This window comes from Athene cunicularia, assembly GCF_003259725.1.
Source record: "Athene cunicularia isolate RWA chromosome 4 unlocalized genomic scaffold, athCun1 chr4_part2, whole genome shotgun sequence".
NCBI classification, from domain to species: Eukaryota; Metazoa; Chordata; class Aves; order Strigiformes; family Strigidae; genus Athene; species Athene cunicularia.
Window position 1 is genome coordinate 2467342 of NW_020799099.1, and position 25701 is coordinate 2493042.

Here is a 25701-nt window from a genome sequence, read left to right on the forward strand (position 1 = left end):
AACCGTCTCTGTACATGCATACAAGTCCTCTGGTGTATATAAATTTCCCTATCCCTGTTTTTTACCTCTGATCTGCTCATCAGAACAAGTTACCTGTAGTGCTTACTCAGGAAAAAAAAAAAAAAAAGCTGCTGGACCTACTGGAACACAGATAGAGACCAAGAACAAAACGCATGCAATAAAGCAAAAGTATAGTATATATTTAGCATAAGCTGTTCCATGTAACAAACTCTTTCTACACATACACATATGCATTATTATAAACTGAAAAATGGCATATATTCCCTCAGTTTAGCATTTTCCCCTATTGTTGCTTTTGTTTAGCAAATTTCAAAATATATGAATGAAAGGCTGAAAGAGTCCTTATCCGCTGCCTACAGTATAAGCTGGATACAGGTTTGCTGACATAAGGAGATGGCAAGTTAGCAGCTTGTGACTGAAAGATTTTGTTCTCCTTCCACAAAAGGCAGAAGCATTAGTCCCATGTGTCATAACCCCCTTGACATATGCTTGTAATCTATTAACAACAAAGGTACAAGTCATTGGAGACACTGCTCAGACAAAGACTCATGCAGGTATCACAGGTTTCTTAGCCAGGACTGCATTTATTTCCAGAGCAAGAAGTTGCCTTCTTCCAAATATGTTTTAGAAACGAATTTTTACGAAAAACTTCTCACAGCTGAATATAATGGTCATAAGAAAACCTGGTCATAAGGGTACCCACAACTGCAGGTGATTCTAGGAGGGCAGGCATGACCACGTGCACTGCCAAGACCTCTGGTGACCAAAGTAAAATTAAAAGAAAGTGGAACTGCAAATTAAAAGAAAGGCAGAGACATTTAAAAAAAATATTTTCTTAAAAGCACCAAATTATTTCTCCTTGTTATAAGTTATTGCTGTAAACAGAAAAAATAGGGAAGCTGGCTCCTGCAGGGACTGCTGACTAAGGCAATTTTTGACTGCTTGTGACTTCTGAATATCCCACAGTGAAATTCCTGTAACGCATGATTTTGAATTATGCTTTAAAAACATTCTGTATAAATAGTGAAGATTAACCAGCAGGATAAGTGTTCAGGCCGTATGTGCATGTTTTACTTGTTCTATCCTCACAATTAAAGCTTCCAGAAATTGTAGCTTTGTATTGGAAGAATGAGCTAGCAGACTTTCAATTTATAAGGTGTAATGTTTAATTTAAAAAATGGTTTAAGATCACCAAGACTGGAAAAATATTGTTTCTCAGAGGCTGAGAAATTACATAGCATAATGACTACGCTATTCATCCTGTTCTTCTGCAAAACAAATTACCTTCAGCGAACTCATTAGTACATTTGAAGTAGAATTTCATATAAAAGCGACGTAAGCAGAAGGACAGTAATTTAAAATAAATTTTTATTTAAAACTTCAAACTAATAATCACAAGATAAATGAAGGGATAAGAGAGGAAGTGTAACAGCCTGGAAATTTACAAACTGACAATTCTTTCTTTGAAATTTTCAATCATCTACTAAATCTTAAACATTAAGCATTATATTCTAGCTTGTTTCCCAGTTTAAATACATCTACTTGTAACTTTTTTCAAACAGATACACCTGCTTTTTTTCCCCTCAAACTAGTACCAAGAAGTTAAGAAATAATAGTAAAGCAAAAAAAAAAAAAAAAAAAAAAAAAAAACAAGTCATATTTTCATTCATTTAGATCAACACTGCACAATGTTTTCCTGTACTGTGGCAAAACTCAATGAAAATTGAACTGCCCTGGCATATTTCATCTATTTAATTTTCACTTTTTCATCATTTTCATCACATATATTCACACTAAACCGTTTATACTGCAGTAACAGTGCCTAACTGACTGTCCAATATACATTCAATAAAGTACTGCAACAGTGGTAAGGCTGAGAGGAGAAGTAGGTCTTAAGACCATGCAATTGAGATGAGACTGAGGATCAGGAAAAAAACTGGCTCATTTAATGAACTTCACACTAATTTAAGCAGGCCCCTAAAGAGACTGCATCCCATTCATGTTTGCTACATATTATGGTAAGTGCCCACAAGTCTTCTGTGAATATGGGGGTGACATTTAAGAAATTAGCACATCCAACTTGAGAAAACAATGGTATTTCAACCAAAACAAGAAAGGACGTTTTCCCAACCATGCAATGGAAATATCCATCCCAAAGTGGATGGAAATAAAGGAGGTAAAATATCCCTACCAAGCAGAGAAGAGCAGTAAGAACTTCTTTGAACTACGTTTTCCATTACAGTACAGTTGATCTCAGTTTACCATATACTTTTATAATTTATGACTGAAAATATTTCAAACTTGAATCAGATAAATCTGTAATCCTGTGCATTAAAGATGATGCTAATCGCTTTTTATTAGATTAATCATTTAAGAAGGAGCAGAAATCAGCTTTGACAGTTCATGGCACACGCAACCCTGGCAAAGTTGGTATTTGTAGTCCTTTATTTCAATTTTTTTCCTTTGTTATTTTTACAAGGTTCTTGGAAGAAATTCTGGATGATGAGAAACAACACTGAATTTCTGGATATTCCTATATTTCTCTTTACCTCATTACTAAAGAGGTAACTTGATAGAATAAAAAAGACCATCACCTACACTCAATCATTTTAGGTGGCATAAAATTATGTTCCTTGAAAGACAAGTCTCAATAAACAATGAACTTTCTACCAGTAGTCTGGATTTCTTTTACTTATGAGAGATGCAAAGAGGCAAAAGATTTAGTTACCTAATAAAACTTGATATTTTTAACTGTAATTCCAAGAATGTCCATGGAGAGATTAAAACTTTTGGCTGTCTTACTGTATCTTATCTTACACTTTCCAAGACTCTAGACTAGAAATACATTAACCTCATTAGGATTCTCCTTGTCTGTTAGAAACTAAAAAAACAACAAAAAACATTATGGGATTTGCACCCATACTGAGGTAGAGCCTATGAAGTACTCCCCAACACCACTTGGACCTGAGTAACATTACTGTATTTTTGTGCAACTAGACTGCAGGTTATTATATTGCAAAGCACAAACATGCACACACTGTATTTGATGCCCCCCTCCCATGTCAGTTCTGCCATAGCTGGCTCTCTTCCAACACCCCAATTTCTGAACATCCTTGCCTCTGTCTCCGTCAATGCAAAATCTCTGAAGACCTGTTTCTAAAGAATAATACATCTTAAGGCTCTAGTTTAGTAATTGGTCGATTTTATATATACATTAATAACAGCCAATGAGAAGATCTTAAGATTATTTAAAATAATTGCCCTTCTTCTTTTGTTGAATGCAGTGAAAAAGAGAACAGCTCACCTACAAACCTCAGCTAGAAGCAGTTTGCCCCACCATAAATAAGCCCATTACTCGCTGGATTCCCCATGATCCCAACAGAGAGGGGAAAGGGAATTACACACATAAATATTTGAATGGACAGGAATGCACTTAAATTGAGAACTTCTCCAAAAGTTCACAAGTATGTCTGAACTATAGAGAATAAACATCTTTTACATATATTTCTAACTCTGCTTGTCTTGTCCAGATAAAATCCACCATCAGTCTGAGTTGGTTTCAAAACTGAAGTTCTGTCCATGATTTTAAACTGAATTAAAAACTTTGTTTTCACAGATATTTAATCTTTAACTGGCCAGTCTGAACCCTTTGCCAACCTGAATATATGTCTTGCCCACACCGCACCCCAGAGAACACAGACGCTTGGATTTAGGCCAGAGGCTCTCACTGAACAATTTTGAAAATAGTGATCTAATAATGAAGGTTTAACTCCAAATAGAAGGCTAAATCCCTCAAATGGTATTCTGGGGCTGGACAGCACATCTCGTGGGACGGTCCTCTGAAAGGATGGGCTAAAGCCCTCATCTCATTTGGGAAGTAAATGTATCACATCATATAGACATTGATATCTCTCTTCCTCGACAATTACTCTCTAGGGGACATTGGATTGACTTTGCCATAAACCCGCTTCCTAAATAGCTTTTTGAGCTTTTGTCTTCCAGAGAAAAATTTAGAAGTGCTAACAGTTTCTAGGCTCTGTGAAAGGGTAAGATCCTGCTATTAACTTCCCACAACTACAAAAAAGCCACTCTCAATTCCCTTCTCTCCTGAGTTTAGATGATGGTAAGACAAAATGAACATTATGAACTCAGTGATAAGTCTGACACCATTTCAGTTCTCCGTCTGTGTGATTTATAAATACATTGAAAATTATGCAATACTACTAAAATGATAGGTTTAGAACCAGTGTTAAACAAGAAAAAAAAAAAGAAAACTAGTAAATACTAAAGCAGTAAAACTAGACTTAAGGAGACAGCACTGACAAGAGGAAGAGCTTCCGTAAGGGCAAGGAAATAAATGAAGCTGGGACAGAAAACAATATTCATTTTGAAACAGCTGTGGCATAACAGAAAACCATAGAATAGAACAATCATTAGGTAAACTGCTAAGCACAAAGGTAACCATACGTCGGCTTCATTTAGCTCACTGAAGCCTGAAGTGATGCGTATATATTTACACATAGCACAGAAAGCATGGAAAACAAGACATTTCTAAGTGAAACTTGTGAGTTGCTTGTTTGTTTTGACAGCAACAAGATTTTAAAATAGCTGCATTTGTTTTAAAAATATAACTCATTCTTCTCAGGCAACATCTTTTCATGTTGCAGACTGCCTCTTAAGTAGAAATACAGTCTATACTAAGAAAACAGCATGAGTATAAATGTGTTTTAGCTCAGTCACATAAATCTCACACAAAGTTAACCCCCAAGACTCTTTCTGAGCATTACTAGAAAATACAGTTGTCCTTTACTTGTCACTCTAAACTGGGAAATATCTTCAAATGTGTTAAAAAGCAATACAACTACGTTGTCAGACTTAATTTGATTTTAGGATTGAAAGGAAGCAAAATCTCAAAAGAGAATTCCTGAGGAGGATGTAACCTCTCTGCTAGGTTGCCCTTCTGCATTCTTGAAGGAAAGAATGCATAAGTCAGGGGCCAATACTTTCTAAAAAAAAACCCCATGTGGTTGTTTTTCATACAGGGCAGGGATGTATACAAAGAACAGCTAACTAAATATAATAATCAGTCCACTGATTTCTTTCAGAACTATTTATCTAAATCAGTAAATAGACTATTAAAAAATATTTAAAAAACCCACAGGAACACAGCTTCTAATTAGAAACATCACATTTTGATTTTGGTTTTATTGTGGTGATGTAGCATTCTGACCAACCAAATGAAGAGATTGTTGTTGCAGTTTATTTAAACAGTAGTCCTGAGTAGCTAGCAGGTTTGCAGATGTGCTACTTGACATCCCTGCAACCAATAAATGAAAGGAGGAGGACTGTTGGAATGCTAACATTTGCTCCAGAAAATTGCTCAAAGAGTTAAAGACAGGGATGATAAAAGCAGCTGCACTAGTTCTTGTCATGCTGCCAGAGCTGAATGTTTACTCAGCGCTGCATCCCACCAGATGGGGTGAAAAAAAATAATTTAGAAAGTCTCTTTTCCCAACCATTTTGCCATGAAGAAGGGTACAGTGAAGCAAAACAAGTGATTTATGTGGTAGAAACAGACCCATAAAGACACATTCAAATAGCTGCATGTAGGTTTCTTGGCATTTATGTTAGCAGACATTTTAGGGGAGCATCTGCAATCTAAACACTATCATGTTATTCCACAGTCCATCATTTTGCCTGTCATTATAATTCATGCACTCTTGCCTTACAGCTTGTGCTGCAAGAGGGGTTCCAAATCGGAATGGCTGAACTTTGGGGTTGAATTATGTTTTAATTCTTGACCAAAGCTACAGGTGTACATATCTGGAAGATGCTGAATGATCCTAGCAATGGATGCTGTGTGTATATTTGTAAATCCTCACTGCTTAGAGTGGCAGACTAGTATTTGAGACCCAGCAGTAGTTATAGCAGGGTGGAAGTGCAGAAGGAGCGGTGATGAGAAAACAAGGTTGAAATCAAGAACCTTTGTGCAGACTGTCTTGTGGAAATGGGGCATGAAGCAAGCTACATGGCCACAAATCGCTGAGCCAAGCACCAGAAAACATTTTATCAGTCTTTTCCATTCCCCAGAGCAGAGGGAAGACTCTCTGCTGGTCCAAGATCTACCCTGAGTACGGGGTGGAGGATTAGCAGGCAAGGCCAAGGAATAGTTGGGCCAGAGCCAGGACAATGCATATATCACGACTGACTTCTCTAGGCCTGAAGGGAGCTCTTGCTTGGGAAGGCATTTTTTCAACAACTGCCCAAATATCCATTGCTGGTACATGTGGTTCCACCAGTGGTCCCCATCTGCCCCACCCAGCATGCTTACGAGCAGCTCAACTCTTAACAACTTTTCCCATGTGCCCAGGACCGAGATCTGGGCTCTGGAAGAGCACATCTGCACAGCGTGACAAAGCACAGAGATTTCTAAGCCAGAATCCCATGCAGCCCTGGCAGCTCAATGTTACGCGGACTGCTGCTTCTCCATGTCCTAATCCTTCGCTTGCTACAAATGGACTCAGTGTACATGCTGCCAATATGTGCTATAAAACCCATAAGGTACTGAGGATGAAATAACAGCTATTACCAAAGCAGCTGCTATTTCTGAGGCCGTGGATTGTTTTCAGTACACTGGACTGACACCTCTAGTTAAAAATAATGAAAAATTTAAAATCCTTCTTCTTCCATCAACTTCCCCAGACACAGGCTAGAGTAACACTATAAGAACCACAGGCATAAGCTGACGAAGTGATAAACATAAGAAAACTAAGAAATCCTTGATTATGTATAGAGAGATCAGGAAGACAGCCAAAACCAAATTGGGAATCCATCAGTTCTTATGTCTACAGGTGCTTCTAAGTATGTATTGTGTCTGCTTCCTTGAAAGAAAGGGAAGAGTTGGCATCGACTTCAGTAGGATCAGTATATTGTCTTTGCATCTTTTAAACCAGTCAGTGTAGCCTATAAAAACTGAGATGCAGATCCTAAGAAAAATGGGAAGTGGATTGGACAGACAGAATTTTGCCCTTTATGTGCTACCCAGACATTTTCAGAGTTAACTGCATCTGGATGTCTCCCATGATTTTTATCTGGGAAACCTCCCCCCAAAAAAATCCTGAATAAGATGAACCATATATGGCAAGACGGTGCCTTAGGCTGCTAAAGACAATCCGAAAGACTGTTTATTACAGCTAATAAAAGCCAAATGCAAAGTGCAACGTATAATACCTTTCCCTTGACTTATTTTCAAAGATAACATAGATGTGGATGGTTTTGGACAAGTCTGCTTTCCTCAACATTTTGGCAAGCACTGCTTGCCTACAGGAGCACTACCTGTTTTGCATGTGTTTCTGGTTGAATTGTCTCTGTGCAAAAACCTTCTTTCTAAGTATTATCAAACAAATACAAACTAAGACACTCCGAAGAAATAGTTAACTTTAGGTGAAGACCTGGACATTCCTGTGAGAGTTTCTTTTATAAACGTTTAGCAGTTGCTCAGGAACATAATACTCAAACCACTTCTCTTAGCCATTTCAAGACAGTGTCACTGCCATCTTTCTGCTAGTACAGCCGAAACGACCTTATTTAATGAAGAGGACACTGACTAGCAAAGGTATAACCACTTGGCTATCCCATACCAGTAGCTTTTGTAATGTTTTATGTATTTTTAAAAATATTTTATTTTTTAAAAAATACATTCTTCTGACAAGTTGCAACTCTCTTAAGAAGGGCTTCCTCCCACATAATGCTTTTCTAACTCAGCTGCCAAATGTCTATAGAAGTACACGTGCATTCTCTGTATGATAATGCAATTCATAGTAATATAAAATTTGAGATGTAGCTCGACAGAAATCTCAGAGTCCGTAACTTGGTCTGTTTGTTCCACATTACTGTGATAAAAGTGGCTTTTTAAGAGGTCTCCAATGAATTGTATGCTAGAGTGTTCTGTACCATCTAGACTGCTTGAACTCAGTATGACTAACTCAAACATAACAGGGATTCCCTAGAATTTCTTAAGTACATAATATATTTAAAGTACTTAAGTATCTATTACGACTATGGTCCACATCTTGTTTCCATGAAATCAAGAGAAGTTCTGGCATTGACTTCTGAAGCTGGACACTTTCCTGCGATGTTTTAGTTTAGAAAAATAATGACTAACATAGTTTTAAATATATTCTTTGACGACATAAACTTAGAGCAAGTCTTCAGTCTAATCAGAAGATGTTATCTAACATTATTCACCTGACTGGTTGAAAACTATACCAAATCACACTAATTGTGGATTAGTCAGATTATAAATTTAATCACAGTAGAACAGTTAAATTTAAAGTTATTACTCAACATCTGCTTCTGAACACTTTGGCTAGTACCTTTTAATGCTGATAGAAGGGAATAATAACTTGTGAGTTAGCTTTATAAGAACATAGCAAATTCAAAAAACCAAACAGCTTCAAACAGTGTTTAATCAGCATATCTACATGTTTAAACACAGGAGGTAATAAAACATGCTGCAGTTATTGTCAGCAAAGGCCCCATGCACACATCATGTATTAAAGTCTCCCCTGGATTATCTGAACCTCAGACTTCTCCCAACACAAGTAAATATTTTAATTTGGTATGGTTAGGTAAATCTCCTGTATTTCATATTTTTTAGGAACCCAAGTCAAGGAAACGATTGTGTTCTTGTCAAACTTTTGGCTGACACATGTTGCAAGGCATGGGATACAACCGACTTCTTGCTCCCCTCCTTTTTCCAAGAGGGACAATAATTGTTGGCTGTGTGACACCCCTTATCAGTTCAGCCTTCAGGTATTTTGTATGTAGAACTAATAAGTTCTGTACAGTTCTGACTCCTGCCAACCTGGACTGGTAGAATTAACAGACAAGGATCTGCTTTCCCTTACATATCCAGCCTCAGCTTCTGCAGGAACACAAGGAAGTTTGAGGCCAAGCAAGTTCAGCTCACAAGTGTGCAGTTTACAGGCAACAGACTAATGGAAAGACAGCATAAAAAATACAAAGCATACAGTACCTCTAGCCAAAGTTCAAGACAAATGATACATCAAGTCCTAAAATTGTGTTTCACAGCTTCAGCTGTGCTCAGACTGTGAAATACCTGAGCACTGCTGCAATAGGAAAATATAAGCCATAGATATTGTCACTGACACAAGATACTGCACGCAGTATGTCAGAAAACAAACTCGTAACCACTTGTCAACAAGTTGGGTTTGCTTCTATTTTTATTATTAGAAAGTAAAAACAAATTCTGCAGTAAATTAAATCAATTGGGCTGTGGGCGACCAGAGATCAGCCCAGAATATGATGCAGGATGTTCTAATGTTACTAATATTCCAACCAATAATATTCCTACCAAAACCTGAAACCAAAATTTTGTACTCAGACACCTCAAGTGAAAGTGTAATTAATCTTCATAACAAGAATTCATGTCCTGTTATAAAGTGACAGAATTGGAAAGCATCTGGGATTCTGAAGCAAACGTATGACTGGATGCTGAGCAAAGCAGAAAATTAAAATGTTGAAATGTAAATTGTCATTACTTTTCAGGGGTAAGATTTCAGAAAGATTAAATGAGTAGTCTATATCTATTTTCTGGCCATTGTCTTGGCCTGTTTGTACATTTCTGATGAAAACATTATATTGGGTTTTATTGTCATTTATATTGGTTTTTTAATTGCCATGCATGAGGCTCTTATGACCTAAATAGGACCACTTACTATTGCAGGGCAAAAATAAACCTACCTAAATCTGTAGTGAGTCCTACTAATATCAGACAACTAGACATAGGATAAAATCCTGATTTCCCAAATCTAAAGCTCCTTCAACATCAAGTAAACCCAGCTCTCTCAACAGAGATCTGAACAGAAGCTTGGGTACCAATCTCCATCCACTGAAGTTTCAGACCATCATGAAAATATTTTCTATCCAGAATGCAGATTTTTCCAGCGACAACAAGATTTCACCAGAAGAGACTGCCCATTTCCTTTACCTGCATCAGCAGCTGTGATCAGTAGTACGTACTGCTCCTTTGTCTCCCGGTCCAGGCTCTGCACCAAGCGCAGCTCTCCGCTGGCTGAGAGAGTAAAGGCCCCTTCTTCATTTCCAGCTACCAGCACGTAAGTAAGCTTGCTGTTTAGACCTTGATCATCATCCCTTGCTACAACCTACAAAAGCAATGCAAACACTTGGGAAGAAATATCAAGAACTGATGAGTGCAAGGTCTGTAAAATTTTATTGGGATAGAGGAAATATTCTCTATGACAATAATCCAAATTAATGTATTGAATTAATCCAAATGCTTTAAGGTCTAGTATAAATTAGCTATAATTGTAAAAATGAATTAACACAATGGTGATGGACTTAAAAGCATAGTATGAAAATATTAAATAATTGATTACTTATTTTTCTCAAGCATAAATACAGTAAAGACTGCATTTGGGCTCAGTGAAAACCACGGATGATCTGGTATAGGCTGAGCTCCATATCAAAGCAATCATTGCATGTCCTGCCAGCTGAATCCATTTAGTGCTCTTTCAGTGTCTGGCACAGAGCCTCATCCCATGTAGGCAATAATCAGACTGAGAGATCTGTTGCATGGAAGCTGAGATTGAGATGAGAGATAGAGCAAACTCTTAAAAGTCCCAGTCTGGGCACCAAGATAAATTGGAAAGACACAAACAAAACTACAAAGCATAATATAAACTTTTGGCAAAAAAAGGAAAAAAAAAAACAAACAAAAAACAAAACACCCAAACAAACAAAAAGGAAAGCAAGTCAACAACCACTGCATCCTAGACTACAGCCAAGAGGCAACTTCTCAGTTGACTTGCTCCTTTTTAATTTTGGAGGAAAGACACTATACATTAATACCATATATTAAGGCATGCTAATAATGGTAGGAGATAAATATTTATTTGCTGAGTGTACTCACCTGAAGAATAACTTTCGGGAGCGTCTCTAAATTCTCAGGGACATTCACAGAGTAGGGAGAAAGTTCAAATGTGGGAATATAATCATTTACATCCTTCAGAATAATACTGACTGTCGTTGTATCGGTCCTTGGGCTGCTCCCGCGGTCAGCTGACTGAACAGTCAATGTATAGAAGGGCTTTTTCTCTCTGTCCAAAGGCTTGGCAACTGTTATCACCCCTGTTACAGAATCAATCCGAAACTCATTATTGGCATCTCCGCTCACGATGGCATAGCGGACCTGGCCATTTGTACCTTCATCTCCATCTGTAGCAAACACCTGGATTAAATCAGTCCCTGTCAGAGTATTTTCCCCCACCTCTACTTTATAAAGCTTTTGGGCAAAAAGCGGGTTATTGTCATTAATGTCCAGGACTATAACCACCACATCTGTAGATGAAGAAAGGGATGGCTGGCCCTTGTCTGTGGCTATCACAGTCAAGGTGTAGTTGGACACAGCTTCTCTGTCAAGCTCCCCGGTAAGCCTCACTTCGCCATCAATAGTGCCAATGCTGAATTTGTTTCCCAGAGGCCGGAGCAGACTGTATTCAATGTAGCTGTTTGGACCGCTGTCAGGATCGGTTGCTTGCGCTTTGAACACAACCGTATCTATTGGCGTGTTTTCAGGGACGTAGGTCAGCTTTGGGGAGATAAAGCTTGGAGGGCTGTCGTTCACATCCAGCAGAATAATTGAAACTTGGGCTGTGCTCGTGTACCTGGAGGCTGGAAGAAGGGCCATGTCGTGGACTTGCACGACGAGGCTGTAGAAAGACTGGCTTTCCCGGTCCAAAGGCTGCCTGATGCTCAGCACCCCACTGTTGTCGATGCCAAACTGCCCCGCGCTGTCCCCAGATGCGATGCTGAAGGACAGCTGTGAGTTGGAACCTGGTAGGGAGGGGAGAATGAAGGTAGAGAACATGACTTCAGCCCACTTGACCTAGATATAAATGTTTCTGGCCTCATTTCCTATGGAAATGAGGACTGTATGATCATGCTGCCTGTTCACCATTTTTGAATCCATCAGCTAATTTCAGCCAAGTTTCACAGTGGAGCAGAAGCCTCTGAAATAATTATTTTTCCGACAAGAGTTGAAGGGAGAGAGAAGGAAGGAAGTTAATTGGAGCAGCCGCCAAGGGAGCAGCCAGCAGAGTTTATCTCTGCATTTCATTCAGCAGGAGCTGCATAGTGGCAACATGCATAAAGGTTCTGAAGGGTTTTCCTTCAGAAACCAAGACTCAATAGTTCTGCTGCACACTGAATAGCTGTTTTCCTCCATTTTCCCCAGTTCAGCTAAGCAACATTACTATTAATGTAATTATTTCATGACTTCTTCTATCCAATTAAAAAAAAAACCACAACCAGAAACTCCCAAGTCTAGCTGGAGCAAGCCAAGAGTGAATACTAGGGAGAGGTATCCTTCCCATATACGGCATGGTATTCCAAAATATCAGATGAACATCCCTCATCTTATGATCAAAACATAACTAGCAATTATGGTCAAGGGAGAGATTTATAATTCTGGTAAAGGAAATGCATTCTGAATCTTGACAAGGCTGTGGAATGACCTTAAATATGCCACACAGGAAACAAATGCATGTGACTGCTTCAACCTGAGAGCTCACTCTGAACAACTAATTTTTGGGAACACCTAATTGAAATGAGTCTTCTCCCATATATATGTGTGTGGGGATGTGTGTGTATCTTACCCATATTTTAATTAATTTTCAAAATTGTGTTTTCTTATTTTGGGTCATAAAGACTGTGATTTAGGATTAGTAGATCAGCAGACTGATCGCTACTAATTTACCCCTCAAACTTGCTTTTTCATGCAAAGAAACAAAACTGTCTGCCTAAGTAGCTGATTACTTTGCTATGCGTTTTGTCATTTTTATTCAGAAGCTCTTTTCCCTCCGACTGAATTTCTCTGATAATAAAATTATTTCTGCATTAGATTTATTAAACTCTGCTGTTGATTATGCTCAGACTTAGGAACTTTAGTCTTGTCTTTCTCCCAGCAGCTACTCTAATTGGCATCTTTCCCTCTCTCTTATTCTCTTGTAGGAACTTAATTGTACAATAAATAGAACCAAACATGAAAGACAAAATATTTTAATGCAATTAAATAAAGTAATACATTTATATGCCAAATATTCGTGTTTCTACATTTCTTTTTAAGTGAAGCATTGTGAAAGTTTAATGCAAGTCTATTTTTTGTTCAGCTGTATTTTCAAATGACTAATTATATGAAAGAAAGTCTTCTGATTTCAGTAAAGTACTTTCTGGCAAATCAATATTTTTGTCAATTGACTTTGGAGATGGGCAGGAATTAGATTTTACAGAAGAAGATTACTTTAAAAATATTTCCCCCCTCCAGTGTCTTCTATGGTGGTGTTTGTTCTATAAAACTTACTGCTTCTTTTTTACCTCACCTCCACATACCTTTTTATTATTCCTTATCCTGTATTCTCATAGGTTTCGATGCTGCTAATGCTTATATAGATTAAATTGTGAAGCAGAAGAAGAGTTGCCCAAATATCAGTGGAACCAGGACTGCCACTTAATGAACTATTCTTTTTAAAACACAGCATGATAAGATGGCATTGTGCCCACATTCACTCCCCCCTCCCCAGGTTTGGAGCTGGAGTTTTCTTAAGGAAAATGTAGGGGCATCCTTTTTGTTGAGGTTTGTATTTAGTTAATCTGAGAGTTAATCTGATGATACTTTGAGTGAGAGCTCAGACATGGGACCACCAACTTCATGATGATGATTTTTTAAGCATCTTGGTTCTATTTTTATTTACTTAAAAAACAAACAAACAAACAAACAAAAAACAACTGACTACCCACCCACCCCACCCGTTTCCCTTCTGTAAATACCTGTAGAGCCTATCCCAGAAATCCTACTAGTTTTTGCCTGGAGGAATATCTTGCTATACTTTTTAACAAATAGACAAGTGTGTGCTTTGCCCCAAGATTTTTTTACTGCTAATTTGATGTGAAAAAAATTACAATCCAAAACATAAAATTAATGTCTTTAAGGCTCTGTAAATAACCAAGAGCTGTAGCTGATATTTACTGTGCATCTTTATATGAAACAGTCCAAGCTGAGATAAACAGGTACTGTTTCCCAAAGGGTGTGTTGAACAACAAAATAAAAATGGGAGCAGTTTAACTATCATGATGTTTTTGTCTTTTATCAGTGTTTATCCTAAACCAACAGGCATACCTCATTATAAAACAATGTCTTTCCAGATCTCCTTCAAACTATGGGATCATATAAGATAAATAATCAACAAAATTATATTAGTGTGCATTGAGAGCATTATCTGTGAGCCACATGCAGAGGAGTATAGTACTAGCTATTTTTGTACTCTATATAAATATAACACAACACAGGATAACAAGTTTGGTCTTGAAACAGAAACACCAATAGATCATAACATTTGCTGAGGTTACAGTCCTATGGGGGAACTCAACCTGGCATGCTCTTGGAATGAAATTTCTGCCCTATTAATTTTAAATCCAGCCTGTTAGAAAAGTAAGCGTGCCAGAAAATATAAAAGGCAAGATATCTGACTTTTCATTGCATTGTTCCTCAAATACTCATTTGCTTTCTTGATAATTGAGTGCATGATGAATGTAAAACGATACGTCAATGCTATGATATAGTTCACGTCCACTGCACGCAGATGGAAATTAATATATGAGGTGCAAGAGAAAAGGAAAATAGACCTATAATGGTTAAGTGAAATGAGCTTCCAAAAAGATTTGAAATCAAGCATTGTACTCCTAACAGGAAAATGAGAAATAAAAGAGAAGATAGATTAGACCCAACCCATTTTTCTACAGGTCTGAAGGAACAATCCCCTCCCTGGATACTCATGAGGCAAGGACAAGTTCCTCCTTCAATTTATAGTTAGTTTACATAAAATAAAAGTTTCAACAAGGGTGGTGAAAAAAAGATCCATCCAAGAATAGCCAATGTCACCAAGTTATAATTTCTGACTTGTTGGCTTATTTTCTGGAATCTCTTCTTGCTCGTTTTCTCAGTTTGATTTCAAAAACAGCTGCACCATTTTTACCACGGAAAGTTCTATCCATCAGCATAAAATTTATGTTCCCACAAAAATGTTTGAGTTCAACAACTAAACATTTCAGGAGGAAGAACTGCTTTACTGAATAATCTTGATCAGCTCAGTCTTTTTTAGGCGCACAGACTGGGATTCCTTGAAGCATATATGTGCACTGCGCTTGAAGCCCACATTTCAGTGTAAGACATTTCTATGGGCTTTGCTGATCCAGTGTCAAGTTGAGATGAGACAAGATTGTTTAACATGTCACAAAAATAACCTTCACCTGTAAAGTCACTGTGAGGGTTATGAATAATTTTGTATTAAGTCACACTGACTAATGCCTGTGGACACTTAAGAAAATGCAGTACGCTATGGAATGATTTTTATGTATTTTATGGCCATGTTCTATAATTAATTCGTTCTTGGACATAAAATGTATGGCAAAATGACTAAGCAGGCTATAAAGATTCTATCTTTTACACTCCAATACATTAACACCTTCTAGATGCCATAAATAATCCCAATATTAAAGCTTATTTTAATGGGAAATTTTCCCATGATATCATTTAATCAGTTTTTTATCCTCCACTATCAATACCCTGTAAATGACAATTTTTTTCACAATAACACTTAAAAGTTAGAGTACATATAAGACGAGAGCAGATGATGTCTCTCATTGCCAGAACCTCATTTAGAATATATAATAATAATATATAAAAAAACAATCTGAAAGAACATTTAGGTCTAATTTAAATGTGCAACATAAGCACCAGGGGCGGAAATCATGGTGTTCAACAGCTGTAACATGCTCTAGGTAAAATATGGCTCTGCAACTCATTTCCACAGCAGCAGTTAAAAAGCAGTATTTGACTGCATTTTTAATTTATCACAAATAAAAATAAGGAAGAAACCACCTGCTTAAACCTAATGTGAAATATGAGAAAAATTACTTCTATTTACACAGCATGCAGTGAATTTAAGCATACGATGGTATCCTAAGGAGAGCCCTAATTTGCCGTTTCTATTACATCTTCTAATATGTTGCTAAGGTGAAATACATATTTATCATCAGAGATACAGGACATGGGGAAACACCTACCATCATCCATATCAGTGACGCTGAAGTTGAGAATAGCAGATCCTGGAGACAGATTCTCCATCAAAGATGTGCTGTATGAGGTCGTGCTGAACACTGGTGGGTTGTCGTTGATATCCAGTATATTGAAGTACACTCTGATGGTAGTGAACTGGCCTCCCCCATCTTCCGCCCGGATGGTAAGAATGTAATACTGCTGTACTTCATAGTCCAGTGAGCGAGTCAGGTTGAAGACTCCGGTAACGGGGTTCAGGAAGAAGATACCCTCTTCATCATCTTCACTTACGGTGTACGTGATTTCCCCGTTGATACCGGAGTCGTCATCAGTGGCTAGAATGGCTGCCACTAAAGAACCTGCACAGCACAACAGGAGCGCAAAATCAGTCACTTGCAAAAGGCAGATCACTGGTATGGTCAGAGCCAGCTCACCATCAGGCAGCTCTGTAGAATAAGGGGTATCCTCCGGTAGAAATTCAAGCCTTAATATCGCATGACTAACTACTATGAAAGGTTTTTCAAAGCTGAAAGGAATAGTATTCAGTATGATGTTTACTTTAAAGGGCTACTAAAAAACCCCAAGAAATGGCCAGGAATATATGGTTTTATCTTTAAACAGGAAGATGTCCAGATTAGGTATCAGCTGAGGCAAAAATACCTTTCCTCCTTATAGGTATTTTCTTTCTACGTCTCAAAGGACCCTCTCCACCCCCAGACAAATATGAGTTCCGAAACCTAGATATTTCTTTCTAAATGCAGAAACCTAAATGTCAGTACATACCAAATATCCCAGCTCTGCTTTTTGAAAAAGTGCCTTCACAGGGTAACTGCGGTTAGAAAACTGGAAACCTTATAGGGGTCTGTTCTTCTGAAACTCAACTCCTTGTGAATTTGTGCCATTGTTTTCATTTCTGCATAGCTGTGTTTGCATGACTGACCTATCTTATTAAAGTTTGGAAATTAAGTGTCACTTTTTAGTATTTGGAACACTAATTATAATTAGGATCAGCTCATTTCCAAGAAAATAAATCCTTTAATTTCTTTTCCGTGGAACCAGATGAATTACATGCATTGCAGCAGAGTTAACTATTTTCGAGCAATGTGACAATGAAAACTGCTTATCATCAGAATGAAGAATAGTGCTACAACTTCCTTTAATTATAGAATCATAGAATGATTTAGGTTGGAAGGGACCTTAAAGATCATCTAGTCCCAACCCCCCTGCCATGGGCAGGGACACCTTCCCCCAGCCCAGGTTGCTCCAAGCCCCGTCCAACCCGGCCTGGAACACTGCCAGGGAGGGGGCAGCCACAGCTGCTCTGGGCAACCTGTGCCAGTGTCTCACCACCCTCCAGCTGAACAGGCTGGTATCTTTTACATCCATTTGATTACCTCACACTCTGACATTTCTGATTGCATGTTAACTGGTGAAGAGGGCTGTCCCAAAGCCGGATAGATATATCAGCCCTCCCATGAGCCTGCAGCATGGCGGGGTCAGGGAAGCTCAGTAGAGAACCTCGCTGAGGCCCAGAGAAGCTAAATTCCCAAACCCAGCTGCCAGACTGCAAGGAGAATGGGAATTATTCTCTGGGATAGAGTGAGGAGCTCCAAAGGGGAAACCTCGCAGCACTTCCCCTCCGGATGAGACTGCCAGCTGCTCCAGGACCACTGGAGAATGAAACAGGAGAAGCTGCAGTACTTCAAGTACAAAATCAGCCTGTTCCTTCCTTCAGCATCCATCACTGCTCAGCCGAGTGTAAGGCACAAATGTATACTCCACCAATGAGTAAAGAGAGAAGCCTCATCTTAATGTGGAGGGAAGTATGCTCACCCACCATTTCCTGGTTTGTTCCTGCTAAAACAGACTGCGCCTCAAGACTCTGAGTAACAAGAGAGAAAAGCATAGCTGGGGACCAGCAACCAAACCACCCTGTCATATACAGATGTCTCAGTTACTTCCAGATCAGATTCCTGAGGTGCAGCTGATTGCACTGTAATCCCTTAAGGCAAAACACCACTGAATTTTGGGACTGTGTGGGACAGAGTGCAAAAGTTGGAGGCATGGGTATAATCTTGGTTGTCCCTGTCTGAGCCTCACACACTTACAAGTCAAAGCCCTAATAAAAGCTTGAAAGCTATCACCATGTCATTTGCATCTCCATTGTTTATTCATGTCTTAGAACAAGCTTCTAAGATGCTTCAGTTACTAATACTACTACTACCAGCTGATACTGTTTTTATAAAATACTGGAAACTTTCTATTGTACTATTAATTTCTCATCTGCAGACATATAATATAGCACAGTTTTTGAATGCTTTGGTCGAAATATTTTCTAGCTTATGACCTAACTTTTAAACATCAAAACACTCTTGCATATGAAACTAGCTTTGAAAGGAGAAAACAACAATTTAAGACATTGGCAATCATATTTAGGAACCAGAAATAATTATCAAAAGGTTAGATTTTCTAAAAAAACCTTGTCAAAAACAGAAGTCAAAGATAAGATCAAGGAAATATGATGTTAGTAACTAAGTGCATGCATGTAAGGAATATTATTAAGGAATCGGTGTATTACTGGCTGCTCAATGATCACCCATTTTGTGATCCTCCACATGATGAATTAAGTACTGTAAGTCATATTCACTGAAGACAGCTCAGTAAATCAGTACTAGCATCACCATTACACCTTCATGATAGGTTATACAGTTTGTATCCTGTAAATTTTTGTTCCACCTCCTTTTCCATTTGTTATTTTTTAAGTAGTAACTCTCAGAGGCTTCCATTGGGATACAGGCATCATTCCTATTCCACATTTATTTGAGTGGCAATCATGTCACCATTTCCCATTGAAAATAAATTTGACCTCACTAGTGGTACATATTTCCTAGCAAGCAGACTTTCGGCATGATGTGATACCTTCCATTTCTCCACCCTATCCGATAGACACCTTCAGCCCTAGCCAAGACAGACAGGTCTGCTTCCCCCTCCCCTTCAAATCCCTATGGATCAAGAAAAAGAAAAAATTCAGTCAATTTTAGGGCCATTTCCCATTTACCTGGAGTGGCATCTTCTGGGATGTCGAAGGAATACACTGGCTTGGAGAATTTGGGGATATGGTCATTAACATCACTAACAGTGATGTTTATTCTCATGTCTGAGGACTGCAAGCCGTCATCAGCACGAACCAGCAAGGAGTACTTGGAGCGGCGCTCCCGGTCCAGGCGCTTGGTGGCTATCAGGTCTCCTGACTCGGGGTCAATGTGGAAGCTATCATCCGCACCACTAATAATAGTGTATGTGACGAGGGCATTGGCTCCCTAAGTAAAACCAGAAGTGGTCAAATCAAGTTATTTGCCAGGAAAACCACATCATAATTTTCAGTAAGACAAGAATCGTTACAGTAACTGCACTTGGCAAATATTTTTCAGAAGTTTCCTTTAATAAACAGCCTTCCTGCCCAATCCTGGCTTCAGTCCCCCAGTAAAGATGCATACGCACACATTTTATGAGACGTGAAATGACAAGATTACCCAGAGTTTTGATCCAATTTTCATAAAAGGATTGCATCCAGTCAATACCATAAAGCTCTGATACCTTTTTTAATTTCAAGACAGTATCACTGAGCAGTGTAACGTCTTTCCTCTTAACAGGGATCACTGTTTATTATTCTTGTTTTACGTTTAAAGGTTAAATTAAATCCCTGACAGTGAGATCAGCTCTGCCTTCCTCACTCTCTGCAGGTGGGATGGAGGGAAGAGGAGAGGGAGGGCGGCAAGGAAGGAGGAGCAGGGGTGGCCACCTGGCAGCTCCACCAGCCAGCACACAGGGCAAGAGCTGCAGCCCCCGCTCAGGAGAAACTCATGGGAGCTGTACTGCAGCAGCCCCTTAAAGGCCAGTTTCTGCATGGAAATACATTTACTGCTGTAAATAAACAACCCCAAAGTGACAAATCATGTCTCATTAAAATCACAGTTCTGATCTCTTGGGTTGTGCTGGAAGGCAAAAGCATTTTCTTTTGGGTCAAACAAAGTATCTCATTCATCTTTGGAAATAAAAATGATTCATATGGACTTTGAGCATTTTGGTTAAAAGGAAAATTAAGGAAAAGCAGTGTTACATAGAAAAATGATCACCTTTTATTTTCCCCCACTAAAGGTTGAAATTAAAGCTTAGGAAAAATATATGGAAAATTCCATTTAAAAATATTGATACAGTATGTTTTGCCTCAGCTCTACCCTGTCACACACCCTGAGAAGAGCCACCTGAATCCAGTCTGTATCACTGATTATTGACAAGAAAACTGATCTGCCATATAGGTCTCTAGCTCTAAGGTTTCCTAGAAAAAGGGATGCTACCTGAGCTCTGTTTTCATCCACCTCCTGGGAATGGATTGTGCAGCGTGATGCTGCAGCCAGTGGGTGGCCCAGGAGCTACAAGTGGCTGGCTATACGGTGCAGCACCAGCTCGGCTGATATTTCCCCCAAAAGCCAGTGCTCAGCTATAAATTTTGCTTCTTAGTGACTGCCATTGTTCTTTAAGGGAAAACAGAGAGACCTAAGATCCTGTGGTCATGTCCTTCTTTTCCCAAGACAGGCTTAAGAGCACTGAAGGTTTGGTAGCCTCCAACATCAGACACAAGTATCTATAACCTGTGTGCTGACCACACCTGGCAATGCATTCTGGTGGGCAAGTAGATATTTACCATGCCCTTCTCTGGTGCCAGGCCAGAGTTCAGCTTTCATAGAATCATAGAATGCTTTGGGTTGAAATAGACTTGAAAGACCATCTAGTTCCAACCCCCCTGCCATGGGCAGGGACACCTTCCCCCAGCCCAGGTTGCTCAAAGCCCCGTCCAACCCGGCCTGGAACACTGCCAGGGAGGGGGCAGCCACAGCTGCTCTGGGAAACCTCTGCCAGTGTCTCACCACACTCACAGGGAAGAACTTCTTCCTTATACCTAATCTGAATTTACCCTCTGTCAGTTTTAAACTGTTACCCCTTGTCCTTTCACTACAGCCCCTGATAAGGAGTCTCCCTAGCTCTCCTGTAGCCCCCTTTAAGTACTAGAAGGCAGCTTGCACAGCTGAAACCTGCCACTGGCAAACGAGTGGCATTTCTGTGGTGAACAACAGATTAAAGAGATGAGGGAGAAAGAAATTCTATAGCTGTTTCAAACACTCTTGCCTAAAAAAGCAGATTATCAGAGATAAGCACCCGCTCGTGTATGCGAGATGAGAGACAAGCATGACCTTATGAGAGCACCTCGTGCCAAACATTTTCTCTGGAACGTTATTTCAAAGAGTCAGACTGAACTAACCGATAACATGAAATTTAGTAAGAAAACAAGCCTGTACAGGTGCCCAGCCCTGAAGAGCTGCATGCAGGGCTTCAGTGTACACAGCATCTGTGTGCTCAGGTGTACTTGGCAGACATCACACGCCTTCCTCCAATTGTGTGGCTTAGCAAAAACATCTGATGAGAATTTAAGATTTCAGAGGTGGCCTCATTCTTTAGTGCTTGTTTGGCTAGCCAGTGTCCTCCTAATAAAGTGCAGCTAAAACTGCATCCACGTGTGACACTGCTTTAATCAAAGGAGTAACTTTACACAAGTTAGGTGAGAAGCAAAACAAAATACAGATAGAAAAACCTATCAAAAAGCTGCATGGAAATTTCCCACTGACTTTTAAAAGTTGCAAAATGCTAGAAGCTGTTGTAATTTTTAAAGCCTTTGGTACACCACAGCACCTAGAAAATGTCTTTACATCTTTTCTCAGATCTCTACAATATCCTTATTAAAACAGACAAGGGTTTCAAATTTGCAGCTGTCATACTACCATTTAAAAATAGTGTAAGAGGGGTTCTTGTACACCGCAGCCATGACTTTTAAGAGTTCTTTTACTCTTCTGAAGTTAAAACTTCTGATTCTGGAAGCATCTCTGCATGTAGGAAAGACAGCATGCTGTTTTACTAAGCTGCATATATAGGTTGCACATTGAAAGAAAGAAGCCAGAAAATTATAATGTCACAGGAAGGAATATTATATGAAAAACCAAGGAATATTCACTGTGCCCTCAATTTCAAAGTGGGGGGTGGGTGCAAGGGGAAAGAAAAAAAAAAAAAAAAAAGCATCTCAGCCCTAAACTGCACATTGCCAGAACACCTTAGAGTCTTTGTAAGGGCTTGAGTTACAAATGTTCTGGTAGGGAAACCGAAATAATCCCTTTTTATAAAAAGATTGATTTCTGTTTAAGGCAACAAATCAGTTCCCACTGGATTCAGTGCTTCAGAATGGATAACATATTAGATGCAGTTTAAGAATGAACAAAAAGAGGCTGGAGCATAATATATTGCTATAATCTTAGATATCTGCCATATCACAGCAGAGACTGGTAGTTCAATATTTACTTCTTCCTAATCTGAAGACAAATGGTTAAGAGTTTTTGTTACAGATATGGACCTTTCCAAAATCTTAATTTTTGTCTGTATGTCAGGCTGCTACCAGAAAATAAAAGGAAGAACAAAAAGTTCGTCATCACATTTGTACCATTCTTGGGGGTGTTCCAGTGGTTCCCTCTGTAGCAGTAAGATTAAATACATCAATTAACAATCACAGGACAACTAACCACGCTAACATAAAAAAGGCCAGCAATACAATTCTCTTGAGGAGGTTGAATTACCATATTATTCGAATGAAAGAATTGCTCATTGTTGTCAAGTGTAACTCTATATTTTAATGACAACATATACATGCTCATATTCACTTTTTAGGCCTTTTCCCCAGTGGAAAGTATCAGTTCACGTGAATGAAACAATATGATTAACATTCTCATAACTTGCTTTCCAAGAGAAATGAATACATCAAATTATATGTGGATATATTTGCCTGACGCATACAAAAAGATTGCAGTATCCCTCACTAGGCTGACTAGTCAACCCTTTAACATCAGTTGCTCACAGGCTTTTGCTAATTTCTTAATAGTTTCTTGGTTACAGCATCCTCACAGTCATGAATCTAAACGGGCATAACTACTAGCAAACAGGTTCATGTACAGAGCACATATTTCAGCATTATTTCTTTCCCCTGTTTTTGGTGAAATAAAACCTGCTTTAGGAAAGGATAATATTGATATTAAGTAGTTCTCGTCAAAGCTCAAGCAGGCATTATCAAAAGTTTTCTTGTTCTCCAAGGCTTGCTTCACATTCATTTTATTGTACACTTTGCAATTGGGTTCAACCAGAACATCTCTGCTTCAAAGTTAGTTTAGATCTCAAGCTATAAACTGAATGTCAGTAAATCTTTATCACAAGCTGAGCAGTCCAGCACCTTCGCCATGTCATCGGGTATGGTATATGATGAGACTGATAACAACAAGACCATCTAAAACCAAATTGTGGGGCATTTTTTGCCATGAGTGGAACTGTTCATTAAGAGATGTTAGAAAAGCATTAACTCATTATATACAAACCCATGAGCAACCTTCAAGTAACGGAGTATTTGTCTTGCTTGTGTGTTTGCCTCTGTGTGACTCCATGATACTGAACACAGTTTTGTGAATGGGCCAAATGCAACTTAAAGCATGACCACAATGATTCTCAAGGCCAAGCTCTCACATAGGGAACAGGTAAAAACAAATATTTCCAGAACAGCATTTTTAGTACAGATATTCCAATACAAACCCATGCTCCTACCTCATCAGCATCCATGGCTGTCAGCTGCAATATTTTAGATCCATCTCCTATATTCTCTTCTACAGTCAGATCAAGCATATCTGTGGGGAATACTGGTGGGTTGTCGTTGATATCTTGAAGTGTTATTTCCACCTGTAAAAAGCAGGCATCAGAAAAAGTTATTGTGAGCACTGTGAGTTAGATGCTGACTGGACCTAAATGTTACAAATCACACAATACTGAAAGAAAGAAAAAAAAAAAAAAAAATCAGGTAAATTGTTCTTAATCACATGAATCAGAACACTCCCAAATCACACCAACAACAGGAAAAGCCCCTCCGGATATTAAAATTCCACATTGTTATAAAATACTCATAGGAAAGCCTCTAACATAAATAAAGTTAATTTGACTTGTTGATAGCAACTGATTTTAAATGGTCCTAGTCTAGTTTATATTGGAAAAGATCCACTGATAGACTGTCATTGTAATCCTCAAAGTCAGCCCCTGGAGGATAGCTGCCAAGTCCCGGGGCAGGAGATCATTCAACCATTAAATGCTGCCTGACATAAAGATGAGGTGGTGCAAAATTCTCTCTGAAATGTTTATATATTGGCAACTCTCCGTTCCGAGGGAGGAAAAAACATCCATGCACTGCATTTTTATTTTTAAAAATGTTTTTCTCTCCTCAAAGCTCTCCACTAACTGCAAACATAAACGTTACTTTAGAAGCACCCACTAGCATCTACTTTCCTTGCCTATGCACACCTAAACAAATATTCTTTTCACATGTAATATTTGTATGTTTTTCCAAGTAGTAATGATCACAGAGTCATAGAATGGTTTGAGTTGGAAGGGACCTTAAAGATCATCTAGTTTATACCCCCCTGCCATGGGCACCTTCCACTAGACCAGGTTGCTCAAAGCCCCATCCAACCCAGCACCTCGATAATTTCTGAATAGTCGTGTGTCATTTACATCTAGTTTTTCAAAAGCAAGATTTCTGCCATGCTGATGCTAATTCAGAAAGATGCAGAACTCCGTTTTCCCTTGTTGCCATGTACAGCATGAAATATTCAAAAAAAGAAAGAGAGGACACAGCTGTTTGCCATTTATCATGAAAAAAAAAAAGGCTTGTTTTGGACCCAAAATACTAAATGGCCGAACTCTGAAGACCCACTAATGAGAAAACTGAGCAGCTGAAGGAAGTCTGTCTTTATTGCTCAAGGAACAGAGAAAAGTAGATAGGGCTGTGCCACAGGAAGGGAGGCAAAGGTATGGATGACTTTAAGAAGATACCTAGATTGACAGATAAAATACTATTTACACTATAGCACCTGTCATGCCATTATCCACAAGGGATCTCCCTGCACTTAGTTGAAAATATACGGGTTAGGCTGCTCTGGATATAATCAACACAGACATTTCTGGTGATCTGAAGTCTACGTTTTCTACCATTTCAACTGCTATAATACTTTCTTTTTTCATTCTGCTTTCACACAGGCCACCAATTGTCAAGTCATTCTGACTTGATCACCAGGGTGATCTCAAAGAGAAGCACTTTAATGAGAGTCATGACTGCGCTCACAGAACAAATGAATTACCCAGGCTCACTCCCTGCATCTTTCCCCAATCTCTCAGTGGCTGTACCCTAGGGTCATCGGTCCTTTGTGGGCCTCCTGAGACCAGAACCTGAAGAATGTTCCATTCTTCTGTCCTCCCAAAGGCAACTGCTTCAGAAACCCTGACATTTCCACCAGTGCTAGACTTCATGATGGAATGGATTTGGTGTGTCATACTACTGTCCTTCATCAAAGGTCTCCGAAAATATAAATTGCTGTAGACATGTAAATATT

The 25701-nt window shown here is 38.9% G+C and overlaps 1 protein-coding gene across 1 annotated transcript in view; it reads right to left on the bottom strand.

Annotated features, from left to right (window-relative positions):
* The window catches only part of FAT4 (FAT atypical cadherin 4), a 150327-nt gene that overhangs the window by 48900 nt on the left and 75726 nt on the right, over positions 1 to 25701 (bottom strand). The window contains exons 2-6 of the mRNA XM_026847875.1: positions 23870 to 24001; positions 19236 to 19497; positions 16186 to 16536; positions 10976 to 11898; positions 10034 to 10208 (exon numbers count right to left, since the gene is read on the bottom strand). Of these exons, the coding sequence (XP_026703676.1) occupies positions 10034 to 10208; positions 10976 to 11898; positions 16186 to 16536; positions 19236 to 19497; positions 23870 to 24001 (1843 nt within the window). The remainder of the gene's footprint in view (positions 1 to 10033; positions 10209 to 10975; positions 11899 to 16185; positions 16537 to 19235; positions 19498 to 23869; positions 24002 to 25701) is intronic.